The sequence below is a fragment of the Theobroma umbraticum genome, unplaced genomic scaffold (genome assembly GCF_002168275.2).
Source record: "Theobroma umbraticum cultivar Fairchild unplaced genomic scaffold, ASM216827v3 scaffold_130.0, whole genome shotgun sequence".
Taxonomy (NCBI): domain Eukaryota; kingdom Viridiplantae; phylum Streptophyta; class Magnoliopsida; order Malvales; family Malvaceae; genus Theobroma; species Theobroma umbraticum.
In genome coordinates, this window is record NW_018397264.1 from 4,732,104 (window position 1) to 4,745,770 (window position 13,667).

The 13,667-nt window shown below is 41.7% G+C and overlaps 1 protein-coding gene and 1 long non-coding RNA gene across 5 annotated transcripts; both read left to right on the top strand.

The window, feature by feature from the left end:
* Positions 1-6,011: 6,011 nt before the first annotated feature.
* LOC149526869 (uncharacterized) lies at positions 6,012-8,783 on the top strand. 3 transcript variants are annotated; one of them, XR_016351576.1, is made up of 4 exons: positions 6,012-6,961; positions 7,529-7,619; positions 7,811-7,861; positions 8,177-8,783. It is a non-coding gene; the product is annotated as an uncharacterized LOC149526869 (long non-coding RNA). The 3 variants fall into 3 exon arrangements; XR_016351577.1 differs by having other exon boundaries at positions 7,529-7,861; positions 8,182-8,783; XR_016351575.1 differs by having other exon boundaries at positions 7,811-8,783.
* A 1,338-nt stretch (positions 8,784-10,121) lies between these two features.
* Positions 10,122-13,399, top strand: LOC110422312 (uncharacterized). Of its 2 annotated transcripts, none has more exons than XM_021436177.1 (4): positions 10,122-10,977; positions 11,554-11,643; positions 12,242-12,292; positions 12,595-13,399. In XM_021436177.1, exons 1-4 carry the CDS (start codon positions 10,423-10,425, stop codon positions 13,147-13,149), a joined length of 1,251 nt encoding a protein of 416 aa, XP_021291852.1. In that variant the 5' UTR covers positions 10,122-10,422; the 3' UTR covers positions 13,150-13,399. The 2 variants fall into 2 exon arrangements, with proteins under 2 accessions (XP_021291852.1, XP_021291853.1); XM_021436178.1 differs by having other exon boundaries at positions 12,826-13,399.
* The last annotated feature ends 268 nt before the right edge of the window (positions 13,400-13,667 follow it).

The following is a 13,667-nucleotide window of genomic DNA, read 5'->3' on the forward strand; positions in this document are numbered from 1 at the left end:
GGATTCAGCCCTTAGCTCGCAGTAGAACCCAAGTCAGCCTTACTCACCCGACAAGCGCTCAACACCCGCACAATGGCTTTAAGCCGGCAAGCAAGCTTGCATAAACAAGGAAGGAAAAATGAGAAGAGAATGCTAGAGAAAAACTAAACTCTATATTGAATGAATTGAAATACAAAGGATGCAAGAATGGATTCTAATGGATGATTTACACAATGGTGGATGGGGCTATTTATAGCCAAGGTTCCCCACCCACTTTTCCCTCCAAAGTTTTCAATTCAAAGTATTCCCCCCAAAATATTTCCCTCCAAAACATTTGGGAGGTTCTAGAAGTTCGGTTGGGAGGGAAAATTTGAATTTTTCAGCAGCCCCCCTTACATGGGTCTAGTGGGCTGGCACCCTCTTGGGCCTCCTGGCGGGTCTGGACTGTGTCACCTCTTGGGCCTCCTGGTGGGTCTGGACTGTGTCACCTCTTGGGCCTCCTGGTGGGTCTGGACTGTGGCCCGTGACACCCTCCCCCGCCTAAGCTGGCAGCGTCCTCGCTGCCGTGTGGAAGGCGTTATCCAATCTTGGAACTGCCACAAATCTTCTGCAGACTCCCAACTAACTTCACTCTCGGCAATCCCTTCCATTTCACCAGGTACTGATGTTGAGGCATGTGATGCTTCCGTCGAAGTATTCTATCGGCCAGCATTTCTTCTACCTCTTTGTCGTACGCTGCTCGAATGCCTACTGGTGCCCTGTTGCTCACCCTTCGGCTAGGGTCCTCTTTATCTGCATGGTAAGGCTTCAGCATGCTGACATGAAATACGGATGCACCTTTGGCTTGAGCAGCAAGTCCAACTTGTATGCCACCTGGCCGATTCTCTTGATTACCCGATATGGGCCTCGTACCTTCTAACAAGGCCTTGTGCAAGCCTTTGTTCCTCAAAACAAGGTGTAGCTTCACCATCACCATGTCCCCTTCGCTGAAGTGAGCTTCCAGTGGGTTTGATCTGCCCACTTCTTTGCCTCTTTTGCAGCTTTGTGGAGACACGTTCGAGCTAAGTCCGCTACTCTTCCAGCCCCTAGCGGTTTTGTATGCGCTGGTGCGACACCTGTATAGCCCACGGCAATGGCACTTGGTGTGTGGGTTGTTCCAATCACGATTTCGAACGGGCTTTGACCGGTGGACTCGCTGCGCTGTAGGTATGCGAGAATTGTGTTATGTCAAGCCACTTTGGCCAGTCGGACTGCGTGCCCTCACGAAGTGCCTTAAGTAGAGCTCCAACAATACATTCACCCGCTCGGTTTGTCCATCCGTCTGTGGGTGGTTGCTGGTGGAAAAGCACAATTCAGACCCCAACAGCTTAAATAATTCAGTCCAGAATTTTTTTCGTGAATCGGCCATCCCGATCGCTGATGATGGTGTGCGGAACGCCCCAGTATTTGACAATGTTTCTTTAAGACAACTTGGCTGCTTCTTCCGCAGGACATTCTTTTGAGGCTGGTATAAGGTGGCATATTTCGAAAATCTATCCACCACCACCATAATGCTACCGAACCCATCTGCCTTGGGCAGCCCCATGATGAAATCCATGCTTACGCTGTCCCATGGTTTTTCTGGTATTGGCAGTGGGTTGAGTAATCCCCTTGGTCGTTGCTGCTCAACCTTGTCTTGTTGGCACACCAAGCAGGTCCGACATAGCTTTCAATGTCATCTTCCATTCTGGGCCAGTAATAACTGGCGCTTACCAATGCCATCGTCCGATGCATCCCCGGATGCCTGCCAAGGGCTGTCGTGGCATTCTTTCAGTAGCTGTTTCCGCAAGCCCCCATGCTGCGGAACGTAGAGCCTATTGCCCTTGGTGTACATTAGCCCCTCTTTTACCCAAAACCGCCTGGTCTTGCCTACCGTGGCATGCTCCAGTATGGATTGCGCGGTCGGGTCGCTTGCCATGCCATCCGAATGTGAGGTAGCAGCTCTGTGCGCACTTCACTGATGGCAGCCAGTGTAGCTTTTTCTGCTTAAGGCGTCAGCCACGGAGTTAGCCTTGCCTGGCTCATACTCCAGCTCATAATCGAACTCTGCCAAGAAGTCTTGCCATCTAGCTTGTTTCGGGCTTAACTTCTTTTGGCTTTGAAAGTAGGATGTGGCCACATTATCAGTCCGCACTACAAATTTGGCCCCCAATAAGTAGTGCCGCCATAATCGCAAGCAATGCACCACTGCCGTCATCTCCTTTTCCTGAACCGTGTACCGTCTCTCGGTATCGTTCAGTTTTCGGCTTTCATACGCGATTGGATGCCCATCTTGCATCAGTACCCCGCCATGGCAAAGTCACTGCATCCGTATGTACCTCGTACGGCAGTATATGATCCGGCAATCTCAGCACCGGTTGTTCACTCATTGCCTGTTTCAGCCGATCAAAGGCATGTTGGCTTGCAGCATTCCATTCCACACCCGGCCTTTCTTCAGCATGTCCGTTAGTGGCGCCGCAATCTTGAGTATCCTTTGACAAACCGGCGGTAGTAGTTGGCTAACCCAAGGAAGGATCTCAGCTCCCTTACCTTGGCAGGCGGTTCCCATTCCTGGATAGCACTTACTTTGGACTGGTCCATCCGGATTCTGCCATCCCCACAATGTGCCCTAAGAATGGCACCTCATGCAAACCAAAGCAACATTTTTCCTTTTACGAATAGCTCATGTTGTCTAAGAGCCTCAAAAACAAGCCGTAGGTGTTCAACATGGTCTTGTAATGAGTGGCTATAGACAACAATATCATCAAGGTATAACAACTACGAATTTGTCAAGAAAGGGTTGTAATACCTTGTTCATCAAAGTACAAAATGTTGCTGGTGCATTGGTTAATCCAAATGGCATAACCAAGAATTCGTATGCCCCATGCGAGTCAGCAAGCTGTCTTGGATATGTTCCCGCACGCTATCCTCACCTGGTAGTACCCCGTCGTAAGTCCAACTTTGAAAACCAGCGCGCATTGCCTAGCTGATCGAACAAGTCAGCTATAAGCGGGATCGGGTACTTGTTCTTGACCGTGAGCTTGTTCAAAGCTCGGTAGTCGATGCATAGCCTTAAAGACCGTCATGTTTCTTCTGAAACAACACGGGAGCTCCGAAAGGGGATTTGGATGGCCTGTAAATCCAGCGTCAATAAGCTCCCAAGCTGCTTTCTCAGTTCTGCTAGCTCGGGAGGCGCCATCCGATATGGTGCCTTGGCGGGCGGCTGTGCCCCTGGCACTAGCTCGATATGATGGTCCACTTCTCGTGCGGGAGGCAGTGGCCTGGCAGCTTAGAGGCATTACATCTTGGAATTCCTCCAGCACCTCTAGGACTTACCGGTGCCTTTATTATATTACGGGGGTGTCTTCTAGACTCAGCACCGCAGCAAATGTCTGCTCACCTTTACGCATGCCCTTGGCTAGCTGCATGGCAGACAATGTTTTTGTTGCTGAGTACGTCCTCGTCTGACTGGCACTACGCATTGCCCCATTTGATCCAAGATGCAAATGCAATCGTTGTGCGGCACGAGAACAGCTTGGACTCTGTCTAGGAAGCCGATCCCCACGGCTACATCATAATCATCCATCGGGATGATCTCGATGTCCACAGCTCCATGCCACTGGCCAAGTTGCACATCGATCCCCTTGGCAATGCCCTTTGTGCGCACTCTCTTAGAGTTACAGTTTTTTACCCAGCCGCCTGCGCTATTAGATTTGTGCCTAGTTTAGCAACACATTGTTCGGACACGAAGAGTTCAGAAGCGCCCGTATCCACCAGTGCCTCCACCGATTGTCCTGCTATGATCATATCAGCATACATGAGCCCCTTGGCTCGACTACTCGTCTTGCTTACTGCCCCCAGCAGCACTGAGCCCAATCGCGCTGCCTGGTCTGATTGTGGCTCCTCCTCCGAGGCTATCGCCACTAGCTTGGTGCGCTTTGGGCAATCTCAGACCCGATGTGGTCCGTCACACAAGAAGCAACCCGTCGGTTGGTCCTCCTTGTTTTTAAAGATCTCCATTTTGAGGTAGAATTACCTCTCCATTTTGATTGTGGCTTGCTCTCGCCACCATCCTTAGGCTGGTTATCTCTGTCCGCCAGCCCTTATCTTTGTACTACCTATTTTTATCCGCCCATCCCCTACCTTTATCCTTGGCTTGGATGGCGTAGGTTTGTCCTTGTCGGCTCGGGAGTAATCTACCAAGCTTTCAGCCACTGCCATGGCTCGAGTGAGGTCTTGCCCGCCTCGCTTTGCAACTCTTGCTTGGCCATGGTTTCAAACCATCCATGAAGGTGAAGAGGGCTCCCTCTCCCTAGATCCCCCACTTGAAGGGCCAGCTCGCTGAACTCCTTCACATAGTCCCGGATCTCCCCACGTTGGACCAGCCTACGCAGCTTACCCTCGCCTCATCCATGGCGTATTCGGGGTAGAATTGCTGGCGTAACTCCCGCTGGAAATCTGCCCACGTGAGTACCGGTGCTCCCAGAGCCTATCATCGCACCGCCTCCTCCACCAAAGCAGTGCTGTATCTCCCGATACATGGATGCCGCAATGATTCGACGGTCATCCATCACGATCCCAGTGGCTTTGAAGTATTGCTCAAGCCCCAGAGAAAGTTGTCTATTTCCTTGGCATCCTCTGGCTCCGGAACTCTCTCGGCTTAGGCACATCAAGCCTTACTTCCGGGTGTGCAACAGCTTCTCGCCCACTATTGGCCCTGGCTGTCCGCACTTCCTCCTTCAATTCATCAAGCTCTCGCCTCATGGCTTCCATCTCCCTTGAAAGCTGGGCGTTTCTTTCGGTGACTGACTCGAAGGTCTCCCTCACCATCTCTTGAGCTTCTCTCTTAGTTCTCATCCGAGCGTGAAGCTCTTCCATGTGCTCCTCCTGCACATCGAGGCGGTCGCGCATTTTCCCACGGTTACCTCCACCTGGATAGCCTAGCATCCAGCCCCTGGTTTGGGTTCTCGTGAGGCGGACTTTGCCTTCCGACCAGCACGCGTCTCTCTGACCTCGAGAGTCTCCTCGGGCATGTTTGATCCGCTGGTGGCCATTCCTTCCTTTCAATCACCTCTTTACTTGCTTGGGAATTTCGTTGAGCACCTGGGTTGCAAACACTTCCCTCTGGTGTGGACTTTTGTCGAACACCTGGATCGCAACACTCTGGGAATTCTGTCGAACACCTAGAGTGCAACGGCTCTGATACCAACTGTCACGGGGCGATACTTAAGACCACCTGTGCGGCCTTGGATTCAGCCCTTAGCTCGGCAGTAGAACCAAGTCAGCCTTACTCACCCGACAAGCGCTCAACACCCGCACAATGGCTTTAAGCCGGCAAGCAAGCTTGCATACAAGGAAGGAAAAATGGAAGAGAATGCTAGAGAAAAACTAAACTCTATATTGAATGAATTGAAATACAAAGGATGCAAGAATGGATTCTAATGGATGATTTACACAATGGTGGATGGGGCTATTTATAGCCAAGGTTCCCCCCCACTTTTCCCTCCAAAGTTTTCAATTCAAAGTATTCCCCCAAAATATTTCCCTCCAAACATTTGGGAGGTTCTAGAAGTTCGGTTGGGAGGGAAATTTGAATTCCGCAGCCTTCTAGAAGTTCGGTGGGAGGGAAAATTTGAATTTTCCAGCAGCCCCCTTACATGGGTCTAGTGGCTGGCACCCTCTTGGGCCTCCTGGCGGTCTGAACTGTGTCACCTCTTGGGCCTCCTGGTGGGTCTAGACTGTGTCACCTCTTGGGCCTCCTGGTGGGTCTGGACTGTGGCGCCGGTGAACTATGACATGATTAACTGCATCAAAGGGGTAAGGTTGTGGAAGAAGGCCATTGGAGAATAGTAAGATTGTGAGGTTTTGGCTTAACAAATGCATGATTTTTCTGTGTTGGATAAAATTATGAAGGTCTAGATGCTATGGCAATGAGTCAGCAAAAACATAATTAATTGATAAATAAATTTAAAACCGATCAAGATTCTTATCGGACAATCACCACAAATCGAAACTGATAAGTTCGAGGGTACCTAAGCTTAAGTTGTTTGGTCAAGGCCCTGACCATCTCACCTTGGTTGAAATATTTGGCTGGAACTAGTAAGAGTGTCTCAACATGTTATCTCGCAAAGTCAATGTCCTTTTTTTCTTCTGTTTTGTTCTCGTATGGCCCTTGTTCTTAAGCATTTTCTCTTCTTAAATCCCTCTTCACTCGTTCTCTTACGCTGCTCAAAGTTTGATTGCTTTGGTTTGTTATCTTAGTTTCTCTTTGTAGTTTCCCTCTCTCCTCTATATTGAAGAGATTGAAGAATCGGTGTTGGGAGGAGCATCATTTTCCTGGCGAATCAGCCAATATGATCGGTTCTATAAACTAGTAGGAAAAGTTAAACTGTGTGCAAGTGAACATACAAGTGCCAGATCCCCAAAAAAAGGGTATATATCGGCCCTTGTGTCCGGTATAAATCCGCAACAGACAATTATGTTAAGCAACTTCAAGAACAAATTTCGCTGCCCAATGGCTCGGATGACCAACAGCAGTAAAACACTTTTCAAAGTGAACAAGCTTCGGCTGCAGGCCTTTTAATCCCGCTGCATGGCTTGGAACAATACCAAGCGATAAACCAATCTCAGATTGATCAGCAGTCTTCTGTTTCTCAGACAAAACTCAACAGGAAGGGGTGGTCATCGTAAAGGATCCGTGCTAAGTGAAGAGTAAAAAAGAGAAAGGAAGAGACTGAATGACGCCAAATACAGGTACAACAAAAGGGTCGAGAATGAAAAGCTGAAAGATGAGATTAACATGTTAAGAAACATGTTGCAAGCATCAGAAAAAGGAAAGGAAACAGAGGCACTAAGCATTCATGGACTGGTGCAGGACTTCGGTTGTGACGGAGATCTTCCTATTGTTGTGGAGAACGAACCTCCACGGATTTTGGAGGAAAACCAATCACCCCCTAATCCTCAGGTATTCTCCTATCATGTGAATTTAATATTCCAAAAATTGTGGCCATCCATATTGTAAAATATATATATATATATAAGGCAAGTAAAGAAATGGTCACAATTCTCTATTCTTCCTATTGGTTGTAATGGATTAGAAATAGAAAATATTATTGAAATGTTATATTGAGAAATTCATGAGTATCACTTCTCACTGACCTGAAATACTTGTTGTATATTTTCTTTCTTTATTTGTTTTTTTTAAAAAAAGCAATGTCTAGCTGTTATTTCAGTTCTGTTGGACAAAGCATTGTTGGCTTGCAACTGTAATAATTTTTATCGTCCTAATTTAACAAAGCATCGTTGTGGGACTAGAGGATCAACGGTTATTACCTATTTTCGTTAATAATATCCATGTTTATAGTTTAGGAATCCTGTTTTCCAGTGAAGTTTAAGTAATGAATGGATGGGCCACTTTACTCATCATTAATGCTTCCATGATAGAGCAGCTCATCTCTACCCGAGCCCTCCAACATGCATGACTTTTCTTATAACACTTAATATAGCTTTTAACTTTGTTATGCTTATGCAGGATGCTCCTTACAGAGATCTTTTGGTTGCTTTGCATAATGATGTTCAGAGTCAATCCTTAGAAAAAAAACCAACCAATCACTTACCTCCAGGTATTCTCCCTGTTATTTGATTGTTAAATTCTCGTGGCGGATATGCGTTGAGGAGTCTTCCACGGACCAAAGTTTTATGTTCATAAAAAGACCATTCCTGTATACGCTTTTATGTGGCTTATTCTGGAAAGAAGATTGGGACGACATTCAAAGAGCTTATTCTGAAAGAAACTCTTTCGGCTATTGTGCAGAATGATACTTGGAAATCCCTGGAAGAAAACCAATTATTTACTCAACCCCAGGTATTCTTCTTTCCTGTGTGCTACATGCTAAGACTCCGTTTAGTTTTTGTTATTGGCTTGCCTTGAAAAGTAGAAATATACACAATGAATCAGTTAAGTCAATACGTTTGAAATATTAAAACTCACCAACTTGACTTAAATAACAAAAAAATAATAACAAACTAAACTTAAAAAGGAGTGCAAAAACAACAACCAAAATAGAACATATATACTTTTTGTAGTTATTTGCTGTTGACTACTTAACATTTATGGACAAATTGGAACGAGATGAGAGGAGTACCGTTTCATATTCTGATTTCGAGATATTATTGCAAGGGGAGAAACAAGAGGCTGGAGGATACAGGATTCCATTGGTTTTGCAGCCTATATTTGAAAAGATAGTTACTTCCTACGGTGATATAACAAGCAATTCCTTGTCAAGTTCTTTTTCTGCTGAAAATGTTTTAGCCACAAATCAAGAAATGGGGGACACATCTTTGGAACAAGTGACTGAGGAGCTGATTTTCAGATGGAGAGATTGCATTGCTGAACCTAAACGCATCAAATTCAATGCAGACTTTGCGACCGAGCATTTAAAGAAGATTGCTTAAGTCTTATTTTGGGTCGAAAAGCTTTTAACGAGTTGAATAGCATTGATAAGAGGATAGAGGTATTGGAGACAGAGTTCAATGATCTACCAAGACACAAGTTTGAAAAACTCGAGGTGTATTCACCTTATCGGTTGGCTGCTTCAGAAGATTTCAATAGAAATGTTGGCTTATTTTGATGTTTTATGGATCTCACTTTATGGTGTACAAGATTGTTTTTATAGTTAGGTTTACTGTGACATTATCAACCCAAAAAATGGTTCATTATAACATTTATCATTGTAATTAGTGTAAGAACATTGTTAGCTATCTCCTCTGGGCAGTCCCTCCTTACAACGACGAGTCTTTGAAGAGTTTTAACATTTTAAATATGTTGTTTCGGTTCTTATTTGTTCCTAGTCTTTCATTCATCCTCTGAAATTTCAATTCTATATTTCCATTACAGATAAATTTAAGGTGAAATCCCTAGTGAAGCTCGCCAACAAAACTATGTCATGTCTTTTTAAAAAAAAATAAAAATACATAAGATAGTATTAGACTGTAAGTAGGAGCTCAACATCATTTTTCCCAGTTGCTCAATCTAGCTGGCTGTTCAAAATCTGTCTGACGGTCATGTTTTCTCAGTTTTGTTGGCGAGATATTAAACTGTTTATAAATCAATCACTATAATATTATTTTATAATATTTTAATCAACACTTTTTCAATATACAAAATTATTTTTTACAATTACATTTTTTATAAATACAATATTCCCTTTTCAACAATTACATTTTCTGTAATGTAATTACGGTAATATAATTATTAACTATTATAAGACATCAAATAAAACTTTTAAGACTAAGTTGTCAGATCGAGTTTCGACCATCCAATCTTACTTGACATTAAATGTAATGGCAATGAAAAACTAATGCAACCTTAGATTGCAACTTAGCAAGATTAAAAGAAACTAATTTACCATTTTTGCTCTTCTTCGTTCGGAAAAATGGCCTCTGTTCTGTTGATCGAGAGTCATCTTTTTGTTCAACTGGGTTCTTCTTCTTCGACTGGCTCTGTTTTTCTTCTTATTCCCTGGCGGTCCCCCTGTGGCCTTTTTCTTCCTGATTGCCGCTTCTTCTACTTCTTCAATTGGCTTCTTCTTTTTCTTCTTCTTCTTCGACTGCCAGGATTTTTTTCCTTCTTTCTTCTTCTTCCCTGGCTATGCCCTTTTTCTTTATGATCGCGGCTTCATCCATGCCACCTAGTATAATTAATGCTTACAATTTACTAGAAACAGGCTTCGAGCCTCAAACGTGGAAGCACCAATGCAGATTTATATAATTTCAAAATTTATAAATAATTTAATATTTAAATTTACTTTCATTTACATTTTAATAATTAAGTTTTTTATTATTTATTTATTTTATAAAATAAATCAAAAAAAGAAAATAAAAAATAAGTGGTGTAATTAATAATAAAATGAAACTTAAAAAGTTAAATATATTTTATAACTATTTAATGTTCATGATAAGAAATTCTCATACATAAAAATAGTTTTAAAAATTAACATCACATATTTAATAAAGTGTTTTTATACCAAAAACTATAATATGATCTTCTCCTATTTTAATTCATATTTTTTCATATATATATATATATAATATTATAATATTATTTTTTTCAGCAATCATTCAATGTCATCTCAGACGAGCCTTAAGTTCAGGATAGAACTAGTAAAAGTGTGTAACGTGTTGCCTCAAAAGTCAACGTCCTTTTTTCTTCCCCTCTCTTATGCTGCTCAGAGTTTGATTTCTTTGCTTCGTTATCTTAGTCTGTCGTTGTAGTTGCGCTCTCTCATCCATATTGAAGAGATTGAAGATTAATCGGTGTTGGCAGGAGCATGATTTCCCAGGCGAAACAACTGAAATCCAAATCAGCCAATATGATCGGTTCTATAAATTAGTAGGAAACCTTAAACGGGGTGCAAGTGAACATACATGTGCCAGAACTCCAAAAAAAGGGTATATATTGACCGGTATGTCCGGTATTTATCCGCAACAGACGACTATGTTAAAGAACTTGAAGGACAAGTTTCGCTGCTTGATGGCTTGGATGGTCAACAGCAAGAAAACAGTTTTCAAAGTGAACAGGCTTCAGCTGCAGCCCATGTAATCCCCCTGCATGGCTTAGAACAATACCAAGTGATTACCCAATCTCAGATTGATCAACGGTCTTCAGTTTCTCAGACAAACTCAACAGGAAGAGGTGGTCGTCGCAAAGGATCCGTGTTAAGTGAAGAGGAGAAAAGAGAAAGGAAGAGACTGAATGACGCCAAATATAGGTACAACAAAAGGGTCGAGAATGAAAAGCTGAAGGATGAGATTAACATGTTAAGAAGCATCTTACAATCATCAGAACAAGGAAAGGAAACTGAGGCACTAAGTATTCATGGACCGGTGCAGGACTTGGGCAGTGACAGAGATCTTCCCGCTGTTGTGGAGGACGAACCTCCAAGGATTTTGGAGGAAAACCAATCACCCGCTAATCCTCAGGTATTCTCCTATCATGTGAATTTAATATATATTCCAAAAACTGTGGCCATCCATATTGCAAAATATCTATATCAAATAGGCAAGTAAAGAAATGATGGCATTCTCTATTCTTCCTATTGGTTAAAATAGATTAGAAATAGAAAATATTATTGAGAAATTCATAAGTATCACTTCTCACTGACCTGAAATGCCTTGTTTTAGGGGCTGTTGTTGTATAATTTTTCCATTATTTGCTTAAAGAAAGAAGCAATGGCTAGCTGTTATTTCAGTTCCGTTGGACAAAGCATAGTTGACTTGCAACTGTTGTAATTTTTGTTGTTCCTAATTTAGCAAAGCATCGTTCTAGGACTAGATGATCTATGTTTGTTACTTATTTTTCGACAATCATCTCCATGTTGATAGTTTAGAAATCCTGTTTTACTGTAAATTTTAAGTAATAATTATCGATGGGCCACTTTACTCATCATTAATGCTTCCATGATAGAGCAGCTCATCTCGACCCAAGCCCTCCGAAATGCATGACTAATTTTCTTAAAACACTTAAAGAGAGCTTTTACCTTTGTTATGCTTATGCAGGATGCTTCTTACAGAGATCTTCTTCTTGTTATGCACAATGATGTTCAGAGTCAATCCTTGGAGGAAAACCAACCAATCACTTACCTCCAGGTATTCTCCTGTTCTTGGATTGTTAAATTCTCATGTCAGGAATGCTTTGCACAGTCTTCCATTGGACCAAAGTTTTAAGAAGATTGCAATATCTGACCGTTGCGTTACAGGAGAAAGGAATTGAAGTAGATATGTATTAGTTTTACGAAACAGATTTAGAAGCTGTTGATCGCATATTATTTAAAATGCTTTCTGCTTCTGCTCCGGTCATTTTGTGGAAATTGGGATTAAGAAATTACTTGATTTATTGACTATTGTTATAGGATGATGCTATCCGTAGAATTAAAGAACTTTTCCTTCGCTGTCATTGCTTCTTATCATCTATAGTTAAGAAGCTATGAATTTTTTTTTTTTAAAAAAAAAAGAGTGAAACACTAATATTTATAAAATAAGAGACGATTACCTTTCATTATACAATTGAAAGCTATAATATGAAGAAAAATATATTTTGAAAATAGGAAAAGGAGAGATAATTATATTCTGGCATTCATTTTGGGAGTTGGTCTCGGTGATTGTGCAGGACGACATTCAAAGAGCTTATTAATTTCAAAAATAATAAAAAAAGGGAATTCAAAGAACTTACTCAGCTGTTGTGCAGATTGATGCTGGGATATCCCAGGAGGAAAATCAAGTACTCACACGACCCCAGGTATTCTCTGTCTTGTGTGCTGCATAACAATGAATAATTAAGACTCCGACTAATTTTTGTTATGACTTGCTTTAAAAGGGAAAATGAATACACAATGAATCCCTTGCAAGTTACAAAATACTATTGTTGAAATATTAAAACTCACTCACTTGACTTAAATAATAATAAACTAAACTAAAAAAAAATGGGAAAACCACGATCAAATAGAATATCAAAATCTTATCTAAAGTGATTGTTTTTTTTTTGTTAAAAAAAAGTTAAAAGTGATATGACAAAATAAAAATTGCTATTACTTTTTGTAGTTATTTCCTGCTTGCTACTTAACATTTATGGAAAAATTGGAACGAGATGAGAGGAGTACCGTTTCATATTCTGATTTCAAGACATTATTGCAAGGAGAGAAACAAGAGGTTGGAGGATACAGGATTCCATTGGCTTTGCAGCCTATATTTGAAAAGATAATTACTTCCTATGGTGATATAACAAGCAATTCTTTGTTAAGTTCTTTTTCTGCTGAAAATGTATTGCTTCAGTTTTTAGCCACAATCCAAGAAATGGGGGACACATCTTTGGAACAAGTGACTGAGGAGTTGATTTTCAAATGGAGAGATTGCATAGCTGAAGCTAAAACCATCAAATTCAATGTAGACTTTGCGACAGAGCATTTAAAGAAAATTGCAAAGTCTTATCTGAATCGAAAAGCTTGTAACGAGTTGAGCAGCATTGATAAGAGGATAGCGGTATTGGAGATAGAGCTCAATGATATGAAAAGAGAGAAGCTCGTAAAACTCGAGATGTATTCATCTCAGCTGTTGGCAGCTTCAGAAGATTTCCATGGAAATGTTGGTTTATTTTAATGTTTTGTGGATCTCACTATGGTGTACAAGATAGTTTTTGTAGTTAGGTTCCCTATGCCATTATCAAAAAAAAAAAAATCATTATGGCATTTATCATTCATAATGTAGTGCAGGAACATTGTTGGTTGGCGTTCTCCTCTGGGAGGTCCCTCCTAACAAGGCTGAATCTTTAATTTCTGAAAAGATAGAATTGAAATCCCTCAAACTGTAGTAATATTAATAAACATTATTCTAGAATTTAACTATTGAAGTATGTTATTTCTTTTCTTATTTGTTCCTGTTCTTTCATTCATCCTCTGAAATTTCAACTCTATATCTCCATTTCAGAAAAATTTAAGGTGAAACCCCCAGTGAAGTTCCCCAATAAAACCATGCCATTGTCTTAATTTCTTTTGCAAAAATACATAAGAGATCATTAGACTGGAACCTAAAGTGGGAGCTCAAAATCATTTTTCCCTGTTGCTCAATCTAGCTGGCTGTTCAAAGTCTGTCTGACGGTCATGTTTTCTCACCGACTC

Bases quoted from the DNA above. Each gene is read 5' to 3' on its own strand.
- LOC110422312 (XM_021436177.1), top strand. From the start codon at position 10,423: ATGTGCCAGAACTCCAAAAAAAGGGTATATATTGACCGGTATGTCCGG. The intron at 11,644-12,241 runs GTATTCTCCTGT...GCTGTTGTGCAG, and splicing joins AACCAATCACTTACCTCCAG to ATTGATGCTGGGATATCCCA. The intron at 12,293-12,594 runs GTATTCTCTGTC...TACTTTTTGTAG, and splicing joins AAGTACTCACACGACCCCAG to TTATTTCCTGCTTGCTACTT.